The following is a 25,247-nucleotide window of genomic DNA, read 5'->3' as shown; positions in this document are numbered from 1 at the left end:
TGTGCATTACTTGCAATTTCCTATGATAAGCTCTTAGTGTTTTTTAAAACATAGAAGTTCTTAAATATTTCTAAAAAATGTGTCTGCCTTAGCAGTTGTTTTTTAGTTTATAATGGAAATTGTGTCAATGATTTTTTTCTGTCTCTCCCCTTATATATGACTTTGATTTTATTTTTACTTAAAATATATGGAAGCAAAGCTAACTTAGAAAAGGCCATTCTAGGCTTAAACATTTGGTCTGTGATAAAGCCATAACATATGGTTTACAAAGACAATTTTCCCACTTTATGCTTAAGTACTTTATTAAGGGAAATTCTCATTTCTAAAAGATAATGTAAAGTTAAAATGATGCTTTTTAAAAATTCAATTTCATTTATTTATTTTTGTCTGTGTTGGGTCTTGGTTCCTAAGTGGGCTTTTTCTCTAGTTGCAGCAAGCGAGGGGCCACACTTTGTTGGAGCACCGGCTCTATGGTGTAAGGGCTTCAGTGGTTGCGGTGCGTGCGCTCAGTAGTTGTTCCCGGGCTCCAGAGCACAGGCTCAATAGTTGTGGCGCATAAGCCTAGTTGCTCCTTGGCATGTGGGATCTTCTCGGACCAGGGATCAAACCCGTGTCTCTTGCACTGGCAGGCAGATTCTTTACCTCTGAGCCCCTAGGGAAGCCCTAAAGTGATACTTTTAAGGGATTTTAAAGTTTGAACAATGCTAATTTTAAGCCTTTTAAAAGAAAACAAATTTTCTGAGATTTAATAATTCATGTCATGCCAAGTTTCAAACTCAGAAAGTTTGGATTGGATTTCTTTTTTTTTTTTTTTTTAATTTTTTTATTAGTTGGAGGCTAATTGCTTCACAACATTTCAGTGGGTTTTGTCATACATTGATATGAATCAGCCATAGATTTACACTTATTCCCCATCCCGATCCCCCCTCCCATCTCCCTCTCCACCCGATTCCTCTGGGTCTTCCCAGTGCACCAGGCCGGAGCACTTGTCTCATGCATCCCACCTGGGCTGGTGATCTGTTTCACCATAGATAGTATACATGCTGTTCTTTTGAAACATCCCACCCTCACCTTCTCCCACAGAGTTCAAAAGTCTGTTCTGTATTTCTGTGTCTCTTTTTCTGTTTTGCATATAGGGTTATCGTTACCATCTTTCTAAATTCCATATATATGTGTTAGTATGCTGTAATGTTCTTTATCTTTCTGGCTTACTTCACTCTGTATAATGGGTTCCAGTTTCATCCATCTCATTAGGACTGGTTCAAATGAATTCTTTTTGACGGCTGAGTAAAATTCCATGGTGTATATGTACCACAGCTTCCTTATCCATTCATCTGCTGATGGGCATCTAGGTTGCTTCCATGTCCTGGCTATTATAAACAGTGCTGCGATGAACATTGGGGTGCATGTGTCTCTTTCAGATCTGGTTTCCTCAGTGTGTATGCCCAGAAGTGGTATTGCTGGGTCATATGGCAGTTCTATTTCCAGTTTTTTAAGGAATCTCCACACTGTTTTCCATAGTGGCTGTACTAGTTTGCATTCCCACCAACAGTGTAAGAGGGTTCCCTTTTCTCCACAGCCTCTCCAGCATTTATTGCTTGGATTGGATTTCTTATAAAAAATACCCAATGAGTTTTAGGTGGTTCCAATTTAGTAACATTTATTAATATCTTCCCATTGTTTAACTGTTTCCTAAAATATGTTCTCTTTCTCCTAACATAAAATACATTATTTTACACCTAAACCCCTTATTTTTTTAATCAAGAAAGCAAGTATTAATATAATGATTTTTAGCCAATTAATTTTATGCCAATTTTATACCAATTTTTTAAGTAATCTGCATTATTTAGAGATGTTTTTAGTACATTGATATGTAGTAAAATTTCAACCCCATTTTTATAGGACATGATTGCCCTATGGCACAGATTTATAAGATCTAAAGAAAACTTTGTATTACAAAAGTAATTTTTGCAGTGTTTTATCATTTTAGGATGACAATACACAAATAATTTAAATGTGAAATTTAGAAAACTTTTACCGAAATGAGCACAGGAAAACTCAAGTTATAAACTGACATAGCATGGATATGGACACAAAGTCATAAAATTTCTTCCAAAATGTAATTATTTATTTATTAAAACCATAATATTTTACAGGTGATTGAAAATATTATCTGTTTTTATATTGTGCCCAATATCACTGGTGTATAACTGAAATTGGCTGACTGTTTTCACTGAATTGATTAGTCATATCAACTTTGTATGGCCTTCCCAGGTGGCCCTAGTGGTAAAGAACCTGCCTGCCAATGCAGGAGACATAAGAGACACGGGTTTGATCCCTGAGTTGGGAAGACCCCTGGAGAAGGGCATGGCAACCCACTCCAGTATTCTTGCTTGGAGGATCCCCACAGACAGAGGAGTCTGGCAGGTTACACCCATAGGGCTGCAAGGATTCTGACACAACTGAACCGATATGGATACAGATTGAAGAGCCTTGACCTCATAAAAGACTTAAGAGGGAGCCTGGTTAGAGACTCTATATATACCATGAAGATCTACATTACCATAATTAACTGTGTAACTTGGACCACTCCAAAATATTGACACTTGCCCTACTTACCTAGGAAAGGACCTAGAGCTGCTCTCTTGACTTGAAGTACAAAGTTTAGTGTGAAACACAGGTTATGCCAGAGTTGGAGGAACGTTTTAGTGGGAAATGTTATATCAAGGACTCCAGATAACTGAAGATCATCCCTGAATATATTAATGTTTGGAGCCATGCTTTCCCCATTAGTATATCTCTCAGCTTACCTCATTTTGCTACATACCACCTCATAGTGTACTTGTTAATATTCCTTAAACAGCTTAGGCAAATTATCGCTGATATATGTTTGGGGGTAAATAAATATTTTCATTTTCTCCTCATAATGTGGCTGTTGGTACCCAAAAAGAGTTTTGCAGGTGAGTTTTCATTATAAAATGTCATTTGGGGAGAGCAGAAAAGCGGACTCCTGGTAAACTATAAAAGAGTTTGTTTTGTGGGACTTCTATTCTCAAAGATGGAATTTCCATCCTAGAATTATAGAATTTTGAAATGGAAAAGCTCATAAACAATTTTCCAGTCCAACCATTTCTTTTATCAGAATAGTCTGAAGCCCAAAGGTTAAGTGGGCTTCCCTGATGGCTCAGCTGGTAAAGAATCTGCCTGCAATCGGGGAGACCTGGGTTCAGTTCCCGGGTTGGGAAGATCCCCTGCAGAAGGGAATGGCTACCCATTCCAGTATTCTGGCCTGGGTTGTATACTCCATGGGTTTGCAAAGTTCAGGCACTGAGCGACTTACTTTCAAAGGTTAAGTGACTTACTGAAGATCACATAATTTGTTGCCTAGACAAGTTCCTAGAGCAGTGTTTTTTCTTGGCCAGATGTTGTGACGTATATTATACTTCCTCAATTCTTTTTTTTTTTTCTCAATTTTCTTTTTAAAACATGGAAATTAAACATAATGTTATAAATAAAACTATTAGGCTGATCTCTCTCCTTGTTTATTTATAAGCCAGAAAGAAAAATCAAATGTAGAACAATCATGACAGACTTTTCAAAGAAATAGATACTGCAGATTTAGAGCCCAATTCTACTCTGGACCCTCAAATATATGGTTTCTTCAGCCCTACTTGGACAGAGAAATATTGAAAGTTTTTTGCTTTTGTTTTTTTAGAAAGAGAACATTTGGCAATACAAAAAAAAAAAGAAACAAACAAACAAACAAAAAACACACTTATTTGAGGGTAAGAGAGAAGTTTTTCCCAAATAACAAGTGTAGCCATTTTGTTTCAATAATTTATAATTCAGGTATGCAGAAAGAATGAGGACTGTTGCTCTCGTTAAATGAGAAGCTGGAGCCCAAGGGGCATGGAGTGGGGAAGATAAATCTTAAAAACTCAAATGACAAGTTCCTTATACAGAGTGAGACACGGAAACCACACAAACCCAGATTGTGCAATCTTTAAAGTCAGTGAGTGATAAAGTGACTACTTCATAGATGAAAATAGACAACATGCTCTTGGACTTACAAGGGAACACCCTTCATGTGAGCAAGAAAAGAACATAATTTAGCTTAATTGAAGTTGCAATTAAGACCTAAGGGAAGGCTATCAAATGAATTTTTGAGCAGTTCTCCATGGTAACTTTAATGAGTCTACATTTTAGCTCTTTCTCAACATCCTCCATCTACAGCTTAAATGCACGCAGCAGTTGCCAGCCATGCCCATGAATTCCTGATGTCCGAGCCGAGTGCTTCTGCCTCTGAACTCTAAAAATCCCCTTGCTGGACAGGGGTTAACCATATCCGGAGAGCTTTAGAAGAGGTCTGCTGGGCAGCAGGATTTCTGTTGATAAGAGGCCTCTTGTTGGACTGGAATCCAGGAGCTGTGGGAAACCCAGAAAAAGCAAGGCTCAGATGGGAATACAAAGGTATCAGCTCCCGACATTGGGAGTTTCTCTCTCCGCCAAACCCCACAGTCGGGGAAGAATTGACATCTTCCCCAAATCCCACTCCCAAGTAAATTTCATTTGCTATCTCATCCTCAAGTTAGAATGAGTTACTAGTTAATTAATTAATGCAATTATGCAAGCATAATTGTAAGCCACTCTACTGACATAAAGATGTTTTTAACCTTTAATTACCAGGAGAAAATGGACAAAGTGGAGTTCGAGCACCTAACTTGAAGAAAAAACTAGGAAATAATAGCCCCTCCCACCATGCACACCACTCCCAACCCATTCTACCTAAAAATCCTTTGATTGTGGGCTTTATTTTCATTTTAAAAATCATTATTTTAGATTAGGTCTCAAAGAAAGAAGTTGGCATTTCTTATTCTTTTCAGAGTGGTCTGGGAAATGCAACATCAGTGCATCTGAGGAAAAAAAAATGGAAAACAAGATCCCTTGTAATTTTGTTTTTGAATCAATACCCGGAATAATGACCAGAAGCAAAAATCTACCGGTGCGTCAGCAAGCAGGATGCTCCGCCAGTCAGCTTCATCCTTCCACCCTGAGCTGTGGGCTCCACGCCTCCGCTTCGGGTCCCTAAAGCAGATAGATAATGTAGGACAGAATGACCAGGCCTATGATGGCAAAGAACATCAGGATGAAAATATCCAGCATTGTGGAGTCCTTGGCCGAGGACGCCTCTGGATTCCGAGGAAATGGGAGCACGGAGACTGCAGCCAGTGGAGAGAAATGGCTCCCCTTTCCCTCTACAGCTTAGCCCTCCTTTCCCCCTCCCCCCTCCAGTGCCTGAGACTAAGGGATACTGCGGCTCCGGCGGCAGCTTACTACCCGCCCCCGCGCTCCCCTCCTTCGCCAACCAATCAGAAAGCTCGGGAGCGGGTAACCAAGGAACTGCTCGATTTAGACCAGGCAGAAATGAAGAGGCTCAATTTCTCCCTAGGAACCCAATCCTACCCTTTGTATCTAAATGGAGTCTGTATATTATGGAAATAGGGAAGAGATTTGACCTGTATCCAGGTGCCCAAAGAATGATACCTCCTGAGTGCTTTTCTTCTCTTTTTCCTCTCATGAATCCTTGGCAAAGGAACTCAAAATGATGGTTGGGGGCTGGGTGGGCCATTGGCACGTTGTAGAGTCAGGTTATGGAGGGACAAGGACAAAGGTCTCACGTGTGTTTCAGATGGCATCTCAAGGGGATGGAGCTGAGACTCAACGGGATTCCTATATTGTGTCAGATATTGCACTCGTGGTGTAATTGCAACCTCCCTGCAAGTCTTTTATAGATGAGGCTCAGAGATGATCAGTAACCTGCCTTATGTTTCACTGGAAAGGCCAGAGACCAATTCAAAACTAGGCTTGTCCACTCCGGAATCCACATTCTTCTGTCGCCCCAGACCGGCCCACCCTGTTAATCTGAAATACCCTCTCAGGTCCACCTGCGCTTCTCAACTTGCATTTTGCACAGATCCTTCCTATGACAGTGTGAGCATCAGAGGCCTCTCCTCCAACCATTCCTTATCTCTTTGTGGTCATTTCCCACATTTATCTTCTCTTATATCCTCTTCAGAGCTCATTGCAGTGTTATACCCAGAGAGGGCACTAAAGAACTCTCAGTCAGGCCCATCCCTGTGCAGTTAAGTGTTTAGAAATGCAACTCAGGTGACTTTTTTTAAGTAGAAGTAGAGTTGATTCACAATTTTGTATTAATTTTTGCTGTACAGCAAAGTGATTCAGTTGTACATATATATCTTTTTCACATTTTTCAAGTGGCTTTTTCTGAGGGGAAAGAATTGATGTTTCATAGTTTAAGCTGGGTGGTGGGTAGTTATGCCTTCTTGTTTTTATTATGCCTTTTGCCTTATTTCCTATTAAAAAACAAAAGCAAAAAAAAAAAAGCAAATTCCCTGTGACACCTGAGGCCTAGTGTCCTTGGCTCCACCCTAACTAGCTCCTTTGAGGGGCACAGGATGGGGGCAACAGCAGCCCCTTCGTCATGCTAAGCCTCAGGAACTTAGGCTGCTTTAGAAGGGAGTCTAGAAACTGCTTGCGTGGGTTCGCACAGGGAGGCAGGGTAAGAGCTTCCTGTGAGTTGGGAGTGGAGACTTGGCACTGGTTCCCTCCCAAGCAGACTGTCCCGAAAAGGGGAATGAATGAAGCCTCCTGGGGAGAGGGGGCTACAGCTCTGGAGCAAACAGGGGCAGGCCAATGGAGGCAAGATTTGCCAACTCATTGCCTGCTACTGAGGACACATTAGGCCGCCCGTGGTGTCAGTACCATCTGCAATTATCCCACCCAGCGCTGCCTCAGCTGCTCGGAGCAGCCGTGTCATCTCCTGATCACAGAGGCTCTCACTTTGGGGAAAGCCCTTTTCTTCTCCACCCTGCTGCAATCCTGAAGCCAGGGGAAGCCTGAATTCTGTGCCCAGAGTGAAGAACGCCGCTCTCCACAAGGCCGCAGCACAAGGCTGACTAGTGGCCCCCGAGCTGCGGACAAAGGATCTGGATTCCTTCTCTGCCACCTCCTTTTCCCAACCCGGCAGAAGAGGGGAGGCAGGCTGCCCGACCTGGTCAAAGTTCAGACCCAACGCACCTGGAGCAAAGAACTGAGCCTGGGAGATACTGGCAAAGCCTGGGAGGTGAGGGCAAAGCGTGTGGGTGCAGGGTTCCTGTCAAGGTCACGGAAGGAGGCCAGGAGCATCACATTGGAGTCCTGAGACCTCCGGCCCTGCCACTAGCTGGTGTGACTCCCACCAAAACCACTGCCTTCCTGGGCTTCAGGGAACCCCATCTGTAAGATGGATATCAAGCAGTTACTTCTTTCATAGGGCTGTTCATAAAGTAAAAGGGGAAAAAAAGTGTGTCTAAAATGCCCCCAAGGAGACAGGACACACACACACACACCACCTCAAGACCAGAGAGAGCAAGCCAAGTCCGCAGGTAAAAATTATACTTTTATTTGAGTCACCAGGAGAAAGATTCACTTGTGGTCCAAGTCAAATGTTCAGAATCATAACAGGCCAGAAAGATTTGATCCCAAGCACAAGCCCACGAGGGAGGGGACCAAAACAGACCAAGAAAAGACAACCACCCCATATAAAAAGATGGATGGACGGCTTCACACACACACACGCACGCACATACACACAGGTGAAATGTCTGGACAGAAGCAAATTCCACGTGATCATTTCTATTTCTTTTTAAATACAGGTTTGTGGGGTGGTATTTTTTTTTCCAGCTATTAAAAAAAAAAAAAAAAAGGCCCAAAAGTGCATATGTGAGGGGGAAAAGGCAGAAATTAAGCAATAAAGTAGTTTTCCCTGGAGGGACATGAGGAAGAAAACAGGAAGCAATATTGAGAGAATTCACTTTTCTCACCATTGGGCTTCTTGCATTTTATTATTGGTCCACTAAAGTTATATTCACATTCTAGCTTTGTTGCATCTTCTTTCCTGGGATTAGATTGGCTAAAAAAAAAAAACCCCTCTGTGAACTGTAAGAAAAGACCAGGGACTCGGTCCAGCCCTCAGGTTCTGTGCTCTGCTAGGGATGGATGATTCTGGAAAGGAAAAAGTACTCTCAGCAGCCCCTAGGTCCCTCAGCACCAGTGTGATAGTTCCTCCTCTCTCTGGGGGTGTGTAAGAAAAGGTCCCCTATTTTTAGGATGGGAGGAACCAAGGGCTGGCAGCAAGATTCCAGTGGCTGGCTTGCCTTGTTTTGGAAGAAAAATTAAGCTGAGCAAAAACAGGCTACTTCTTACTCTCCAGCCCCCCCTTCCCAGCCTCTCACTTCCCTGCCAACCACAGGTTCTCCAACAGGATATCTCTCTGACCTTTGGTCCCAGAATCCACATTGTGCTTTGAGATTAAGAGGAAACAGAATGGACTAGCGTCTGCCCACGGCTCCCAAAATCGTTCCTTCTCTGCCTCCCTCATCCCCCACACTGCCCAGTATGAGACTCTCCACCCACCCTCACGGTGGCTGTGGCCAAGGAGGGAAAGAGATTGGTCAGTCAGGCAGGGGCTCAAACCTCTGATCGGGGGTAAATATTCCCAAGCCAGCTCACAAGCAGTGAGGACTAGATGTTAAACACGCCTGCAGGCCCCTCCATCTCCTGCAGGGCACAAGGATGCAAAGATGGCAACCACAGGGCCTGAGTCAGTGACCTTGGGGTAAAGATGGGAAGGGGAGACCCAGAAGGGTGGCAGGAAAGCCCAGAGATGAATAAAATCAGGCAAGGGTGGTTACAGCCACCCACGAGTGAGAGAAGGGACTTGGAGATAGCACCATCTTTCCCTTCTTGACTCGGGTCTGCGCTTCCAGTTTTGTAGCCCTGGGACCCTCTCTCCCTTTATTTCAAGGAGACTTTAGGTAAATGGGCCAGCTGGGGGCAGGGCAGGGTGGAAGGGGGTGGGCAGCAAGAGGGGAGAACTCAGTGTAGGTGACACAGGGTCCCCTGGCTCCCTATCTACAGCCCAGGACACAGAGATGGGGGGAAAGTATCTGCTTGGAGTCATGAAGTCTTTCTTCTCCCCACTCCTCCAGCACGCTACAGGCCCCAACATCAGCCTCCGTCAGGTACACACCCCCTCCTCACTTCTGCACTTTGGAAACGGGGGTGGTGGGCTTCCTCCATCCAGGGATAGAAGGAAAGGAGGGATTCTCATTCCAAAGAAAACATAAGGAACTTCTCTCCCTCAAGGACCTCCCTCTGTGCACCCTCCTGAAAGCCTGCACCCTGCCTGCTTCTCTCACGCTCACACACACACTCGCCTGTCACAGACACCTGCAGATACCCACTCCTTCCCCCTCCAGGAAGTCGTGGAGATACAGAGCGGGCTGTGGCTTCGCATGGTCCAGTCCCTGTGGGGTCAGATCAGGTGGTGTGGGATGGGGGGAGGCCATGGAAGGCCCCAAGCTGCGTTCCCAGGAGGAGCGGCCCGTCTAACCAGGTCTCAGGGGCTGGGTTGCACGGCTGAGAGGCCTGAGGCTTCCTTGCCCCATCTTTCAGGAGGAGGCAAGCCAGGGACCCTGGAGACTCAGTGGGAAGGAGAGAAAAGGGCTGTGAAGAGAACACCCCATTCCCCTCTTTCCTGCAGCTGTCCCTAAAGCAGAAAGGTGAGACGCAGACCCAAGCCGAGCTTCCAGCTCCTCGCCCACACCAGGCCCGGGTGAGCAGGAGAGCGATATCACAGTGTGAAAAGGAACCATGTGGGGAAGGATGAATGAATACCAAAGCAGGAACTTTACCCGCCTCTGTCAACCTTGAGCGGGAAGAGGGTGGTGAGGGGACCTCTTGGAGGGCCGGCAGCCCCATCTCTGGGACGCAGAGGCAGAGCCCATCTCACTGGCACAACAGCAGCACCCTCCCCACCCCCACCCCCATCCCAGGGCACGGGCAGCAGGGTCCCACTCCTGGGAATGTGTGGAGCCCCTCCTCTGGGAGTCCTGGGGATCTGGGGCTCACCCCAGTCCTGGAATGTTTGGATGTATGAGGAGGTGGGTAGGAGGGGCTGAGGGGGCAGAAAAGAGAGAAGGCAGAGGCCTGGGAGCCAACGGGTCTCCCACCCAGACCATCCCCACAGGCCTTGGCCTCCCACAGAGCGGTTCACACGTGTTCCATCCAGAGAGAAAACCAAGAAGTTGGTCAAGGGAAAAACCTGCCAGAAGGGGAGCCGCGAAAGTGGCAGAACAAGGCTTCGGTTGGCAAAAGAAGCTGGAAGAGGGGGAGGATAAACAAGCTGTTGCAGAATTTAAAAAAACAGAGACACCGAAGGGTGGACAGGTCACGCCCAGGACAGACGCGATGCTGTGGAATGCACTGAAGACGGATGGGGCGGGCGGTGCCCGGCGGGCTCAGATGGCCTCCACGTAGTTGGCTGGCAGCATCCCCGTGTCACCGGTGCGCTCCACGGTCCCGTACATCCAGCCGTCGTCGATCTGCTGCACATTGACGATGGTGTCCCCATCCTGGAAGGAGACCTCGTCCTCGTCGGCAGCACTGTAGTCGTACACAGCACGGTACCGCTTCTGCAGGGGTGGGGGCGCGGTCAGTCAGGGTGCCTACCTCTCTGGGACCCCAGAGCAGAGGGCACCAGGAGCTGGGAGACAAGGACGGGCTAGGCTCTGCCTCAAGTTTTCTCACCTCTGTGTTACACTTTCTGAGAGCGATCACCTTATTAACACTGTATCTGGCACCTCCTAAGGGCCAGACACAAACAGGGACGGCGGTTACAATACCTCCACCCTGTCTCTCGGAACAGGAATACAGTACTGTCCAGTGGACACCATGCTGGGTTGAGCTTAAAATTATGACTTGCCCTGCGTGCTATTATCTGTATTATTATAAACACCAGTCTTCCTTGTTTTTTTTTTGAAGCTGTTGATGAATCTGGTTCTTAAGTTCAGGATAAAGACCAACTCCTGGGAGAAAAAACTCCAGGTGATACAAGAAGTACCTGTCAGGTCCCACCTTCCAACCTCAGCCAAAGTCTCATGTTTAAACCCCAGCTCTAGGAAATGTCCAGTAAAAACACATGAAATCCAAGCAACCTAGATGCCCATCAGCAGATGAATGGATAAGGAAGCTGTGGTACATATACACCATGGAATATTACTCAGTCGTTAAAAAGAATTCATTTGAATCAGTTCTAATGAGATGGATGAAACTGGAGCCCATTATACAGAGTGAAGTAAGCCAGAAAGATAAAGAACATTACAGCACACTAACACATATATATGGAATTTAGAAAGATGGTAATGATAACCCTATATGCAAAACAGAAAAAGAAACACAGAAGTACAGAACAGACTTTTGAACTCTGTGGGAGAAGGTGAGGGTGGGATGTTTCGAAAGAACAGCATGTATATTATCTATGGTGAAACAGATCACCAGCCCAGGTGGGATGCATGAGACAAGTGCTCGGGCCTGGTGCACTGGGAAGACCCAGAGGAATCGGGTGGAGAGGGAGGTGGGAGGGGGGATCGGGATGGGGAATACGTGTATATCTATGGCTGATTCATATCAATGTATGACAAAACCCACTGAAATGTTGTGAAGTAATTAGCCTCCAACTAATAAAAAAAAAAACAAAACACAAAAAAACACATGAAATCCAACTGTGATCTTGGAAGCAGGCAAGATTCTAACGTCCTCTGACCATCACTGCCCTTGACACTGACTTGTCTCTGGGAGTCAGCTTAGCCTTTAGGGTCCCCCAGGCCAGGTTCTGGGATCCGTTTGGGTCCAAGGCTGGATGAATCCATCAGAAATCAGAATCTGCTCTACCACCCGACCCCACCTCCAAGACCCTGTTCAGACATTCTGTTTCCATTCCCCTGGTCTGCCTCCTCCCACTGTTCATCTATTGTGATCTCAGGAGGAACTTTCCAAAATGCAAAGCTGATGAAGTTACTTCCTGGCTTTAAACCCTTCAGAGGCCCCCTATCCTATATAGCACAAAACTTCAAATTCCCCCCACCCCCCACCGTGCAGCAGAAACCAGCTTCATCAGCCCTAAAGACTATGGAAAAGAGATCACAACCCTCCAGGCTTCTTATCCTGCTTTCCAGATGAGGAAACACAGGTTCTGAGAAAGCAACCTATCTAATTCCTGCAGGATTGATTCATAACCTCTCCCAATCCAGTGCTCTTCATGCACTACTTTTATAACCAGAAAAATAAATATTAGAAACCACCAAAAAAAAAAAAAAAAAAAGGTCACAACCCTGATAGAATGACTGAAGTGACCTCAGTCCTTATCACCAACTGTGCCTTTAATCTCTTGGGCCAAGTCACCCCCATCTACGCCTGCATCCTGTAACAGCCACCAACTCATCTCCCTGCTTCCACCCTCAACTTTTTATTGCTGCTTCTCAACACAGTTGCTGAAGCCAGCTTTTAAAACACAAGTCAAAGCCCTTACTCTGCACAGCTTGCCAGTCACGATGGCCTCCCAGCAGCCTGAAAGGCAAAGTGTTAGTTGCTCAGTCATGTCCGACTCTTTGCGACCTCATGGACTGTAGCATGCCAGGCTCCTCTGTTCAGGGAATTCTCCAGGCAAAAATACTGGAATGGGTAGCCATTCCCTTCCAGGGGATCTTTCCAACTCAGGGATTGAACCTGGGTCTCCTGCATCGTGGGCAGATTCTTTACCGTCTGAGCCACCAAGGAAGCCAGAAGCCTACAAGTCCTTGTGTGATCAGACCTGTCCCTCTCCAGTCACCTTGGCATTCCTGCAGATCTCTGAACTCTCCTAGAACTCTCCTGCCTCAGGGCCTTGGCACTTGCTGTTCACCACTGATTCCTTTATTGAGCCCTTTGCTGCCCCCTCCCCTTCTCACCCTGCTGTCTTTTTCTTCACGGCTTATCTATGACCTTTTGCCACATACTACTTATCTATTCATGTTTGTCTCCCTAACTGGAATGTAAGTTCCCGAGAGGGCAGGAAGGTGAACTTTTACTCAGAACAAATCCCTTCTGTCCAGAACATGCTCAGTAAGTATTTGAAGCACTGGCTGGTCTATCTGGAACCTTAGCCTCCAGATGACCTCTCAGACCCACCCAGCACTGACACCCAGACACTCCAGACAGCACTGACAGTTCCTTCCCTCACTTGTGCATCTGGAGCCTGAGGCCCCAGCAGGTCTCTTATCTCAGGCTACTTTATTTCTCTGAGAATTGTCCCGCCTGAGTTTTCTTTTCTAAAGGCTGTCCAACACAACAAAACAAAACAAAAAAAGGGTGTCCAAGAAGGGTCTTTTCTAAAGGGACGTCCAGGAAGCCTTCCCTAGGCTCACCCCACCTCCCACACCTCCCTCCGCCAGGGCCACTCACCCCGCCCCCGCCTGGGGCGCTGCGCTGTATGGACACCGGGGCTGCAGGCTCCTTGTAGCCGCCGTAGGACTGGGCTGCCGGCTGCTGCTGGGGCTGCTGGTACACTGGAAGCCCGCGGGAGACCGGCTCAGGACCTGTCCTGCCAAACCCAGACCCGCCCCGAGCCCCCTCCCTTCCTCCATGAGACCATGTCATGTGCTTCCAACCCCACAAGCTTCTCAACCCCCACTTCTCAAGGGCTTGTCTGTCTGCACACATGCTGCTGACACGTCCCAGCTGCATCCTCCCCATCACAGCGGGGCCAGCACAGCCCTGACCCTGGTGTTCACGCCCTGGGTAGGGACGGGACCCGGTGTGTGTGTGTGTGTGTGTGTGTGTGTGTGTTCACGCCCTGGGTAGGGACGGGACCTGGGGTGTGTGTGTGTGTGTATGTGTGTATGTGTGTCCATGCCCTGGGTAGGGATGGGACCTGGTGTGTGTGTGTGTGTTCACGCCCTGGGTAGGGACGGGACCTGGGGGGTGTGTGTGTGTGTGTGTGTGTGTGTGTGTGTGTGTGTGTGTATGTGTGTCCATGCCCTGGGTAGGGATGGGACCTGGGGTGTGTGTGTGTGTGTGTGTGTTCATGCCCTGGGTAGGGATGGGACCTGGGTGTGTGTGTCTGTGTGTCTGTGTGTTCACGCCCTGGGTAGGGATGGGACCTGGGGTGTGTGTGTGTGTGTCTGTGTGTGTGTGTTTGTGTCTGTGTGTTCATGCCCTGGGGAGGGATGGGACCTGGTGTGTGTGTGTCTGTGTGTGTGTGTGTGTGTCTGTGTGTGTGTGTCTGTGTGTGTGTGTGTGTCTGTGTGTTCATGCCCTGGGTAGGGATGGGACCTGGGGTGTGTGTCTGTGTGTGTGTGTCTGTGTGTTCATGCCCTGGGTAGGGATGGGACCTGGGGTGTGTGTCTGTGTGTGTGTGTCTGTGTGTTCATGCCCTGGGTAGGGATGGGACCTGGTGTGTGTGTCTGTGTGTTTGTGTCTGTGTGTTCATGCCCTGGGTAGGGATGGGACCTGGGGTGTGTGTGTGTTTGTGTGTGTTCAACCTGGGTAGGGATGGGACCTGGTGTCTGGGGGCGTGTGTGTGTGTGTGTGTGTGTGTGTGTGTGATGGGACCTGGTGTCTGGGTGTGTGTGTGTGTGTGTGTGTGTGTGTGTGTGTGTACTCGAGGCTTCCCTCTCACCTCCTCCCCACCTTGCCGTGTGTGTGTGTGTGTGTGTGTGTGTGTGTGTGTGTGTGTGTGTACTCGAGGCTTCCCTCTCACCTCCTCCCCACCTTGCCGTGTGTGTGTGTGTGTGTGTGTGTGTGTGTGTGTACTCGAGGCTTCCCTCTCACCTCCTCCCCACCTTGCCTTAGGTCCTCGGTCCCCACAGCCCTCCCACTCACCTGGGGCGCTGGCGGGGATGTGGTGAGGCTGCTGCTGCTCCTGGGGCCGCCGGTAGCTGCTCTCCTGGGGATCTCGGCGCTCAGCCTCCAGACCCTCACCCCCACTGGGTCCCATGCGACTCTTCTCAAACTCCTCGTGGTATTTTATCTGCAAGGACAGAAAGCACTGGCTGAAGGACCCACAGCAAGCCAACCAAAGCTCCCCTTTTCCATTGCCACTCAAGATCCTGGGATGGGAAAGACTCCTGCAGGACTCCAGGCCAAGAGAGCCAGGTTCTCATCAGGGGTGTGCCGCGGACCTGCCCTCAAGCAAGCACTTAACCTCACCAAGTCTAGTTTCCACCTTACAGAGGTGAGCATCAGGATCTCCCCTCAGGGGTTGCTGGAGGATGCGATGAGATGGTGGATGTAAAAGGACCATGTAAGCTAAAGTATTAGTGCCTCAATTGTGACTCTTTGCAACCCCATGGACTGTAGCCTGCCAGGCTCCTCTGTCCATGGGATTTTCCCAGCAAGAATACTGCAGTGGGTTGCCATTCCCCTCAGAAGGGAATGAATGTAAGTGAAAGCACCAGACAAATGTAAGCAGTCAGTTTTATGTCCCCGTGGCAGGGCTGGAGCTGCCCCGCGTCCACCCTGGCCCATAGCAGTGACTCTGGTTTAGAGCATCTGCTAGGTGCCAGGCACTATGCCAGGCGTTCTGCATCACAGGCTCATTTCACCATGTCAGCACCTGTACGGGGGTACAGTATAGTCCCCATATAACAGACAAGAAGGAGACTAAAGCACTGACAAGCAACATGAGTTACCCATGCTCACGGAGATTTCAGAGCCTATGCTCTTAACCAGCAGGCGATTCTGCCCCTTGTGGGTGTGACCTCATAAAACTCCGCTGAGGACCCCAGCTTGCAGGACAAGAAATGCCCAGCCCTCTCCAAGGGTATGTCAGTATCTGGAAGATGAGTTCCTTCTCTCCTCGGGTTAAAAAATGGGCAAAAAGAGACCTGAAGAAGCCACACACCTTAGGTCTTCACCAAGGACCACCAGGACCCAGAATTGTCTTCAGACTATCTGCTAAACCCAGGTTCCAGGACCTTCCATAGAATCTACAATATCAGGGTTGGGGTTTTGGAATGTGCACCTTTATTCTTTCTTTTGGAGGGAATATGCACTTCTAAGGGGCTCCCCAGGTGGCGCTAGCGGTAAAGAACCCACCTGCTAACGCAGGAGACATGGGTTCGATCCCTGGGTTGGGAAGATCCCCTGGAGAATGGCATGGCAACCCACTCCAGTATTCTTGCCTGGAGAAATCCCATGCACAGAGGAGCCTGGCAGGCCTACAGTCCATAGGGTAGGTATACGATCCATAGCACAAAGAGTCAGACATGACTGAAGCGACTTAGCACACACAGACTTATGCACTTCTAAAAGCTCCCCAAGGTAAGTCTGAGTCTTGAAGGCTCAAGTTTGAGAACCAGTGATCTGGAGCAGAGGTTGGCAAACTCTGGTCCATGAGCCCGCAGCCCATTTGCTCATGGCCTGCATATGAGCTAAAAACGGGTACTACGTTTAGTAACGTTTGGAGCCTGTGGGGAGAGTTAAAAGGAGTAAGGTTGGTGACACATGAAATTTCTATGAAATTCAAATTTCAGTGTCCAGAAATAAAGTTCTACTAGAACAGTCACACCCATTCACCTCTATATTATCTCTGGCTACTCTCACGTCGTCACTACCGAGCTGAGTAGCTTTGACAGGCCCTTCGGCCCACAAAGCCTAAAACATTTACTCTCTGGAGCTCTACAGAAAGTCTGCTGTCCCCTATTTGCCCAAATATTCCTGTTGGTACTATCTGTTTCAGCACAATCCTCCCAAGTTGCACCTACTGTATAAATTACACACAAGTACCACTTTACACACATGGAATGTCTATACACATTTGGGTGTAAAATGCACAAATATGAATAAAACAAAGGATGAAAAAGAACCAGAGTCAGGAGTTCTAGGATTTTCTGCCTGCATTCCCAGTGGCAACATGCCCACACCCCACCTTGAGGACCTACTGACTTTTCAGAGAGGATAGGGGGAAGGAAGCAAGCAACCGAGGAGAGGTGGAAGGTCCATGGTTAGCACTCCGGGAGCGCTGGGCTGGGGCTGGTGGAGGAAGTGAGACAGTGACGAAGAGCACCCACCCCCAGAGGAAACTCAGAAAGGGGGACACAGAAAACTGGTCTGGTGCTGAGCAGACCCAGGCCTGAATTCTCTCCAGACCTCAGACCACCACCGGCCTGGAGGCTGGTTCTCACTTCCTGTTCACTAGGATCCTGCCCTGCGCTGCTCCCAGTGGAAAAGGGGGTGGGGTGAGGGGGACAGGGTAAGGAGGGGGCAAGCCTGCCCTGCCTCCAGGAGCAGAAGGAACCTGGAATTCTGTGCTCAGGAACCTGCCTGACCCAGCTGTCCGAGCCCAGGTGCTCCCGTGGTCCACCCCTTCTCACTTTCTTTGCTGCTTTCTCGCATCCGCTTTATAAGGAGGGCAAGAGCTAAAACTCAGCCAGGAGCAGCCGGGCTGTAGGTCTGCAGGGGTGGTCGACTGGGCCCACCCGCATCTCCCTGCTGCTCTTCCGCTGTTGAATGATGGTGACTTACTGCAGCCCGGGCTGGGAGAACAGGTGGGGCAGCAGCACAGCTTGGGATGGGCCGGTGGGGAGGCAGGGAGTGCCTCACTTAGGGGTTTGGGTCAGGATGAGCCCCCCTCCTCCTCTCACCCCTTTCCTTCAGGCCCAAGCAAGGACCCACACCCAAAGAGCAAAATAAACTAAGCCAGTTCCTGAAGGGGAGACAGCTGGCCCTGGTCAGACTGAAAACCCATCGGATCCCCAAATTCCCATGAAGTAGAACACCCAGGGGTGAAGGTCAAGGGCCAGTATCCTGCTCTCAGATCCCTAAGACGAGGGCAAAAGGTGAGAGTCTCTCTTGAGCCCACTCAGTGAGCCCCCCTCCTCTGGCAAGGAGTAGTGGGGGGAGTGGGGACAAGGAGACGCCTCTAGGCTCTCAAGGCAACTGCCCTTCTGACTTCTGTCCTGGGGGTGGGAAAGATTAGCTTCCCGTGTTTACTTTCTGGTAATGAAAAGAGGCCTGACTCCAGGAGCTAGTGACCACGTGGAGGCAGACAGAGGCCTGCCGTGGGCCCTGAAAGAGCCAGGACGTGGGCTGAGGGGCAGGCCCCCACTACCCTGGTTGACAGTCCACTTCTCAGGATGCGGCTCTGTCTGTATTAGTGAAGGGGTGACTCTTGGAGGAAGAAGCATGTCTGGGTCCCATCCCCCGTCATGTTGTAGACTCAGTCCTTCATCGAGGACTGCACGTCCCTCCCACACCTCACCCCTAGAGTCACGAGCCATTCACTTGCTCATGTGAACTTGGAAGAGTCCTATCCCCTCTGGGCCTGAATTTCCTCATCTTAAAAAAAGAGGCCATGGCACCATCTGCTCTCATGTGGTCCAGTCCTAAGGCTTCCAACTACCTCTAGGAACCTAGCCAAATCCTAGAGCTGAAAGCAAGTCTGGACGTGTGTTCGTTTCCGCAAGTGGCTGATGGGATCCATCTTGCTCCTTAAAAAGCCACTCTGCGCAGGGCCAGCTGATCCAGGTGGACATAGCAGCGGCAGCCTGAACACAGGAGAACCCTTCCCACCACCGATACAGGAACCACCTGCTCACTGTGATAACCCCGACTCAGCTCTTCACACTGAGTTCTCTGCATATAATCTCCCTTGGCCTTGACAATAATCACCCTTAAAAAAAAAAAAAGTCCCATAGGTACACTTTAATTTCCATTTTACAGAAGTGAAGTGACTTTCATTAGTCAGGGCTAAAGCTGGTGATACAAGGACAAAGCCACAGCTGGACGGGTCCTTTTCCTGGGACAGGGTGACACATGCCCAAGTCTGCCCCTGGTCCCAGTTCATGTCTTCTAGAATAAATATGAATAGCACTCCCTTTCGCTTTCAAAAGGGATGATAATCACAAGGTCACCCTAACTGCGAGAGAAGGGGCGCCAGGCAGTGAAGTCAGGAGCGGCTGCGCTGAAGGGAAGCGGACTGAGAAAAGTGAGGCTGCAGCTCCCTGCCCGCCCCGGGGGCCACCTGATAAAATTTCAGTCCTCTCAACTTCCTCTCCCTCCCCTGCACAGGAAACTATTATTACTTTGCTGATCGACCTAATAGTTTGAGAAGCAAAGAGGCACCTTAAAGGGTGTGAGCACATCCAAAAGGGAAATAAACACTTATCAGAGGCCAAGGCCCTAGTTGATCTCAGTCCCAAGCTCAGCAAAGTTCCAGTCATCTAAGTGCCCTGAAAAGGGGTCACCATAAGCTCAGAAACGTCAGCAGAGGCCCAGCCGAAAACTGTCCTGGGACCCCATGGAAGGACACCCGGAGATCCAAGTGCACGGAGGTGGAGGGGTCCAGGCCCCGGAGGACCCTCCCCACTCACCCAGGGCCCTGCCAGCCAGGACTCCAGCATGACTCGTTGAGGGTCCATTCCAAAGCTATGGAAAAAGCATTTTCTCTGCCAGCTGATGGTCTGTTTTCTGAACCCGTGTTCTCCTTCCTGATTGTGGTGGAAAACCAAGGTCTGACTCCACACTTGCTCCCACATGATTCCACATCACAGCCAAGAAGGGAATATCAGGCTCTGGATGGAATAATCAACTCACCAGCCAAGGTCTGGTTTTTCTAACAATGTTTCCATTTGTTGCAGACCTCTGTGGTGCACTTGTATGCATTACTCATTTCCTTTTCTCAGCCAGCCCAAGAACAATGTACTACGATCATCCCCATTTTTCAGACAGGGAAACCAAGGCTCAGGAGGTAGGTAACAGGTGCATAAATGAGTCCTACCATCAGCTCCTTAGTTCTTAACCACCTTAACCACCACAAGTAATGCTGTGCTCCCTATGAGAGACTAACACTATTTTGTTTTTAAAACAAATGTTAAATCTGTGCTCGACTTCATTACTAATCACAGAAATGCAAGTTAAAACCATGAGATACTACTACGCACAATCAGAATGGCTAAATTGAACAAATATAAGGATGCAGAGCAATGGAAACTCATCAGTGCTGGCGAGAGGGTAAATCAATACCACTGCTTGAATAGTATTTCAGCGTTATCCGGTAAGGCTGAGGGAACATAGCCTCCAAGATCCAACAATTGCCCTCCACGTTAACACCAGGAAATACGTATGAAGCTGTCCACAGCCACGGAAGCAATCCAAATGCCACCAACCCCAGAATCAACAAAATGTGGGATAAGCAGCTTAAGCGGAATATAACACAACAACAGAAAAGAATAAACTACAGCTTCATGATGCTTTAAACCCAGTGTTGCCCCAAGGATATGACACACACAAAAATACTGTATGTTCAAAATTGGGGAAAACAAAACTATAGTATTCAGAAATGCATAGTTATGGAGGGGGGATAAATTAGAGGAGTTTGCAATACATATACACACTACTAAATATAAAATAGATAACCACAAATATAAAATAGATAACCACAAGGACCTACTGTTACAGCACAGGGAACTATACTCAATATCTTATAATAAACTATAAGGGAAAAGAATCTGGAAAAAGTTAACTGAATCACTTTTATGTACATCTGAAACTAATACAACATTGTAAACCAACTGTACTTCAGCTTTAAAAAAAGAAAAAATATTACTTACTTAAAAAAAAAAGCATACAGGGTGTCCAACAAGCCCATCTCCAGCCATTTGACTTTGGGGCTAGAATTTTCTTTGACTTTACTACTGACTACTGATTGGGCCCAAACTATAAGGACTAAAAGGTTTCCAAGGTGGTGCTGGTGGCAAAGAACCCACCTACCAATGCAGGAGTCATAAGAGACATGGATTCGATCCCTAGGTCAGGAAGATCCCCTGGAGGAGGGCATGGCAACCCACTCCAGTATTCTTACCTACAGAATTCCATGGACAGAAGAGCCTGGTGGGCTACAGTCCATAGGGTCACAAAGAGTCAGACACAACTAAAGCGACTTAGCACATATGCATGCATGCATGCATAAGGCCTGAAGTTAATTTAAGAAATATGAACTGCTAATTATTTCTGACTGTAAGAAATGCAAAAGATTTCTGCCTGTAGCAAGGCTATCTCCAAAGCTTATGGTTTTACAGTCCTGTAGGACATTAACTAGTTCTGCAGCTAATGGCAGAACACTAACCAGTTCTATATCTAATTATATCCAGTGCTTTCTTTCACAGACTAGGCCTCACCTCTGCCTGTCAGATGCTCCCAGCTGGTTCCTCATAATTAAGTTAATTATATGATAGGTACTCACTACATGAGAGTTATGTCTTTTTTTGAACACTTTGAAAGCTCTATTTTGACAGGGGGCTGTCATGCTCTGCTTCCTGCCTTGCATGGTGAACACACACACAGGTGTTTATGTGTTATACTTTACAGAAAAAGGAAAAGTTAAAAAGACCCAAAACTGTATACAGGAAATCTACATATGAGGAAACATGTAGGTAAATGAAAACTTGCCTACTTGAAGGCAGGGGCTCCTGGTAAAAGGGACTCAGCAATTAAAAACTTCCATCCAGGACTTCCCTGGTGGTCCAGTGGTTAAGAATCCACCTGCCAGTGCAGGGGACATAGGTTTGATCTCTGGTCTGGGAAGACCCCACGTGCTGTGGGGCAACTAAGCCCGTGCTAGAGCCCCTGCTCCACAATGAGAAGCCCGTGCACACCAACTGGAGAACAGGGCACTGCAGCTCGAGAAAGCCCACGAGCAGCAGCTAAGGCCCAGCACAGCCAAACAGAGAGACTCCCATCCATTACAGCCAGCAGAGCTGGTGACCAAAGGCCAGATCAATATTGGGTGGGCCAAAAAGTTCGTTTGCTTCTGTCCCTAACATTCTATGGAAAACCCTGAATGAACTTTTTGGTCAACCCAGTGTAACTGAATCACTTTGCTATACAGCAGTAATGAACACAACATAGTAAACCAACTATACTTCAACTAAAAAAAAGTCAATTACACACCACAAAGGTCTAACTTACTAGCACCTTGTCTCCCAAGTTTCCATGCATTTTTAGTACTAGACAAAGGCCCAACTTTTCAGCCCAACTTTAGTCCATGTCCCTTCTTTCACCACCATGTAGAAAGCAAAGTCTACCTTTAAATTAATAGCAATGGACAGTATTTATCTCTGACTAAGTGCTTGATATTTTCTTCACAAAGGAGGAGGCATCTGATGATAACCTGGGAAGTGAGTGACAAGCTCATACAGGAACACTATTTTGGATACAAAACAAAAGGTGTGGCTCTAGACATCATCTTTCCCAAAACTCCTCTGGAGGAAGGACAATTTAATAAGGTGGTTTAAAGTTCCCTGGGGGTTCTGGGATGTAGCCAGGACTGGCACCTTTGGTGAAGCTCTTTTCAAACTCTCTTGGTGATGATTCTCAAACTTCAGGGAACTCAGGGAATGTGTTAAAAATGCTGGTTCTTGAAAAAGAAATTTTATTTTCTATCACTTTTAATTTTGTATCTATATGAGATGATGGCTATTCACTCAACTTATTTGTGATAATCATTTCATGATGGAGGTAAATCAAATCATTATGCTGGACACCTTAAACATATACAGTGCAGTATGTCAATTACAGATCAATAAAAATGGAAGAAAAGATAAAAAACAAGAATAACTTAAAAAATAAAATGCTAGTTCCTGAGACTTCCTTGGTGCTCCAGTGGCGAAGACACCATATTCCCAACACAGGGGACTCAGGCTCCATTCCTGGTCGGGAAACTAGATCCCACATGCCACAACTAAGACCAAGCATAGCCAAATAAATAAATAAATAAACATTAAAAAAAAAAAAAAAAAAGCTAGTTCCTAAAAATGAGATAAAATTAATGCTAGTTTCTGGGCTCTGCTCCCAGGCAGTCCCAGGAGGAGGCCTCTGAGGCTGCATTTTCTTTTTTTTAGCCTGTATCTTCAATCAACCTTTTCAAGTGATTGAAGTACAGCTGTTTGGAAGCCCACAGCTGACAGACTAACTGTATTTGCTAAAACTAAGACTCTTCCAGCTTTGTGGTCATGTGTCACAGGTCCCAGCTAAAGCTGCAAAAGCAGAACCAGGTCAGGCATCAGTCACCTCCCCACCTCAGATAGAGGACAATCAGCTCACTGCAACCCTATGGCTACTGATAAGATGGTATCTGCCCAGGTGTGAGTGTCTTGGCCAGAATGAGTTGTTACCAGGGCTCCTCAGACATTAACACCTCCAATAACTAGTTGCGGGGGAGAGGCTGGGAAGTACAGGTGCAAAAGGCTGGGTGTGGAGTATTCTGGAAGCCTTCCAGAAAAGCAGACAAGGATGACTGGGCTTGCCTCCCCCTTCTAAAAGCCACAGGCTGGAAACAATGAGTGAATGCGCTGAGGGGTTGGGGTTGTAGGAAGGGAGCAGGTGTCCAAGATAACAGTCTTCACAATGAAAGGCCAGAGGCTAAAGACTCAAGAGTCCAGTTTTCAGTATCTTCCTTCCCTGTTACTCGAGGCTTCCCCTCCCTCCTGTTTTCCATGAGGACAGCTGAGACCCACACCTTCTTTCCACCTTCTTCTGGGCAGGGAAGCTCTCGGGTTGAGGCCAGGCCCTGGCTTATAAAGAAGCACTTGAGACAGGCTTGTTTGAGGGGAAGGGGGGATTACAGCTGTCAGAGGCATTTTAGCCCAAGGGAAGCACTCCATTTCCTCAAGCCACGAATTTCAAGCTGCGGGTCAACAATCTAATTGCGAAACCCAGCATCTTTAACAAACTAAAATAGAACAGAAAATATCCAAATGCCCTTTAAGTGGTAGAGCACTCTTTCCTGAAAGTTTTGGTTCTGTTTATCTTAAATAAATCAGCAAGCCTGTTCAGTGGGCCACGATGTGAAATGTATTTCATACTGCAGGCTGCTGATCAAAGTTTAAGAGCCAAGGTCTCAGGCATGGCCACTTCTGAAGGCTTGGGTCCTGGCTTCTGACATCCACCTGAGCCACAGTGAGTCGACCCTAACAGTGGTCCAACTCACTTCCAAGAGTGCCTGATCAAGGAGGTCTGAGGGCTGGATGCCTGATAGACCACCTAAAACTCAGGCCCCCTGCAGCCTCGATCCCCAGTCCCTCAGCCCAGAGTGATACCAGGCAACCTGCCAAGCCCCCCTGAACCAGACCTGAAGACACCTGCTTGCCCATACGGGACTCTGTGCACACAGGCCTGCAGCCCCTGTCCGTGCTTGTGACTCACAGCGGTGCCCCCGCATTGCCCAAAGCCCCCTGAGCAGCCTCCCCACAAGCCCAGGGCCCCACAGGCTGCTACTCTGTGGCTCCGCCAAGCAGGAAACTGAGGCCTGTCCCCAGCCACAGGTGCCATAAGGGGCGTTGATCCACTGCCCACTCTGCACACCCAGCCTTGCCAGGGCTAGACACTGGTGACCACCCTGGGCCTGGGAGGGCCAGGCCAAGGGGTGCAGAGCCAGCGAGCAAAACCCAGCTGGGGTTTTTACACAGGAAGGAAGAGCAAGCTGAGGTGGGGGAGGAGGCTGAAGGAGGGCGGAAACGACTGCAATGTCAGCACCCAGAGGCAGTCTGATGGGGAGGCCGGCCCCTCCCCACCCCTGCCACCCAGTTCTGACCTTTGTGCTCAGACAAAACAGCTAGTCCGGACCCTGGCCCTCACCAAAGCCAGCGGCGGGGGGTGGCAGGGGGGGGAATTTCAGAGAGAGTGGGGGATGAGGGGGGTGATTGAGCACAAAGGCCCTCCCTGTATACCCCCCAAAAAAGTCCAGTTCTTTCAAGGTGGAAATATTATGTGGGCAGAGGGTATCAAAGGGGCAATCTGGGGGTGCACAGAGGAAAGGCATCTTGGGAACCCCAAACCCTTCCCTTCCCTCGGCTCAAGCAGGCACCAGCCAGGCCTGCTGAGGAAAGCAGGGGCGGCACAGAACTGGCCTCATGCACGACTGCCAGGCAGGTGGGGAGGAGACGAGAAGGGAGCGCCAGGGTCAGGGTAGTGCCCGGGGAGCAAGGGAACCTTACGTTACTGATCTGGTCCTGGGTCTTCTTGATTCTCTGGAGCTCGGGTGTGTCTGCCACCACGCTGAAGCCTTTGCCCTTGTTCTTCTCAAACTCCTCCTTGTAGCGTACCTGGAGGACCAAGGTGGTGGAGAGGGATTAGAGTCGAGGCAGGGGTAGCAGACAGGGCTCCAGCCTGCAGCAACCAGCCAGGAGAGACCCTGACCAGAAACCCCCCTGCAGTGACATCCACTCCCACCTCCCACCTCCAGGCAGAAACCTTGGCCAAAAAGTATCAGAACAGTGATAAGAAACTATTAATATATATAAAAAAAAGAAACTATTAATATGTATTCATATTTGGTGTATCCTGAGTGCCAAGAGCTTTACATGAACTGT

The 25,247-nt window shown here is 48.1% G+C and overlaps 1 protein-coding gene across 2 annotated transcripts in view; it reads right to left on the bottom strand.

Annotated features, from left to right (window-relative positions):
- Positions 1 to 7,438: 7,438 nt before the first annotated feature.
- Positions 7,439 to 25,247, bottom strand: part of LASP1 (LIM and SH3 protein 1) — a 41,359-nt gene continuing 23,550 nt past the window's right edge. For both annotated transcript variants that reach the window (XM_043904373.1, XM_043904374.1), the window contains 4 exons: positions 24,873 to 24,980; positions 14,761 to 14,908; positions 13,342 to 13,445; positions 7,439 to 10,535 (listed from right to left, as the gene is read on the bottom strand). In XM_043904373.1, coding sequence (XP_043760308.1) covers positions 10,362 to 10,535; positions 13,342 to 13,445; positions 14,761 to 14,908; positions 24,873 to 24,980 — 534 coding nt within the window. In that variant the 3' untranslated portion in view covers positions 7,439 to 10,361. The remainder of the gene's footprint in view (positions 10,536 to 13,341; positions 13,446 to 14,760; positions 14,909 to 24,872; positions 24,981 to 25,247) is intronic.

Source organism: Cervus elaphus, chromosome 5, assembly GCF_910594005.1.
Source record: "Cervus elaphus chromosome 5, mCerEla1.1, whole genome shotgun sequence".
Taxonomy (NCBI): Eukaryota; Metazoa; Chordata; class Mammalia; order Artiodactyla; family Cervidae; genus Cervus; species Cervus elaphus.
The sequence above is the reverse complement of the archived record's forward strand: the minus strand, read 5'-3'. Positions and strand labels throughout refer to the sequence as shown.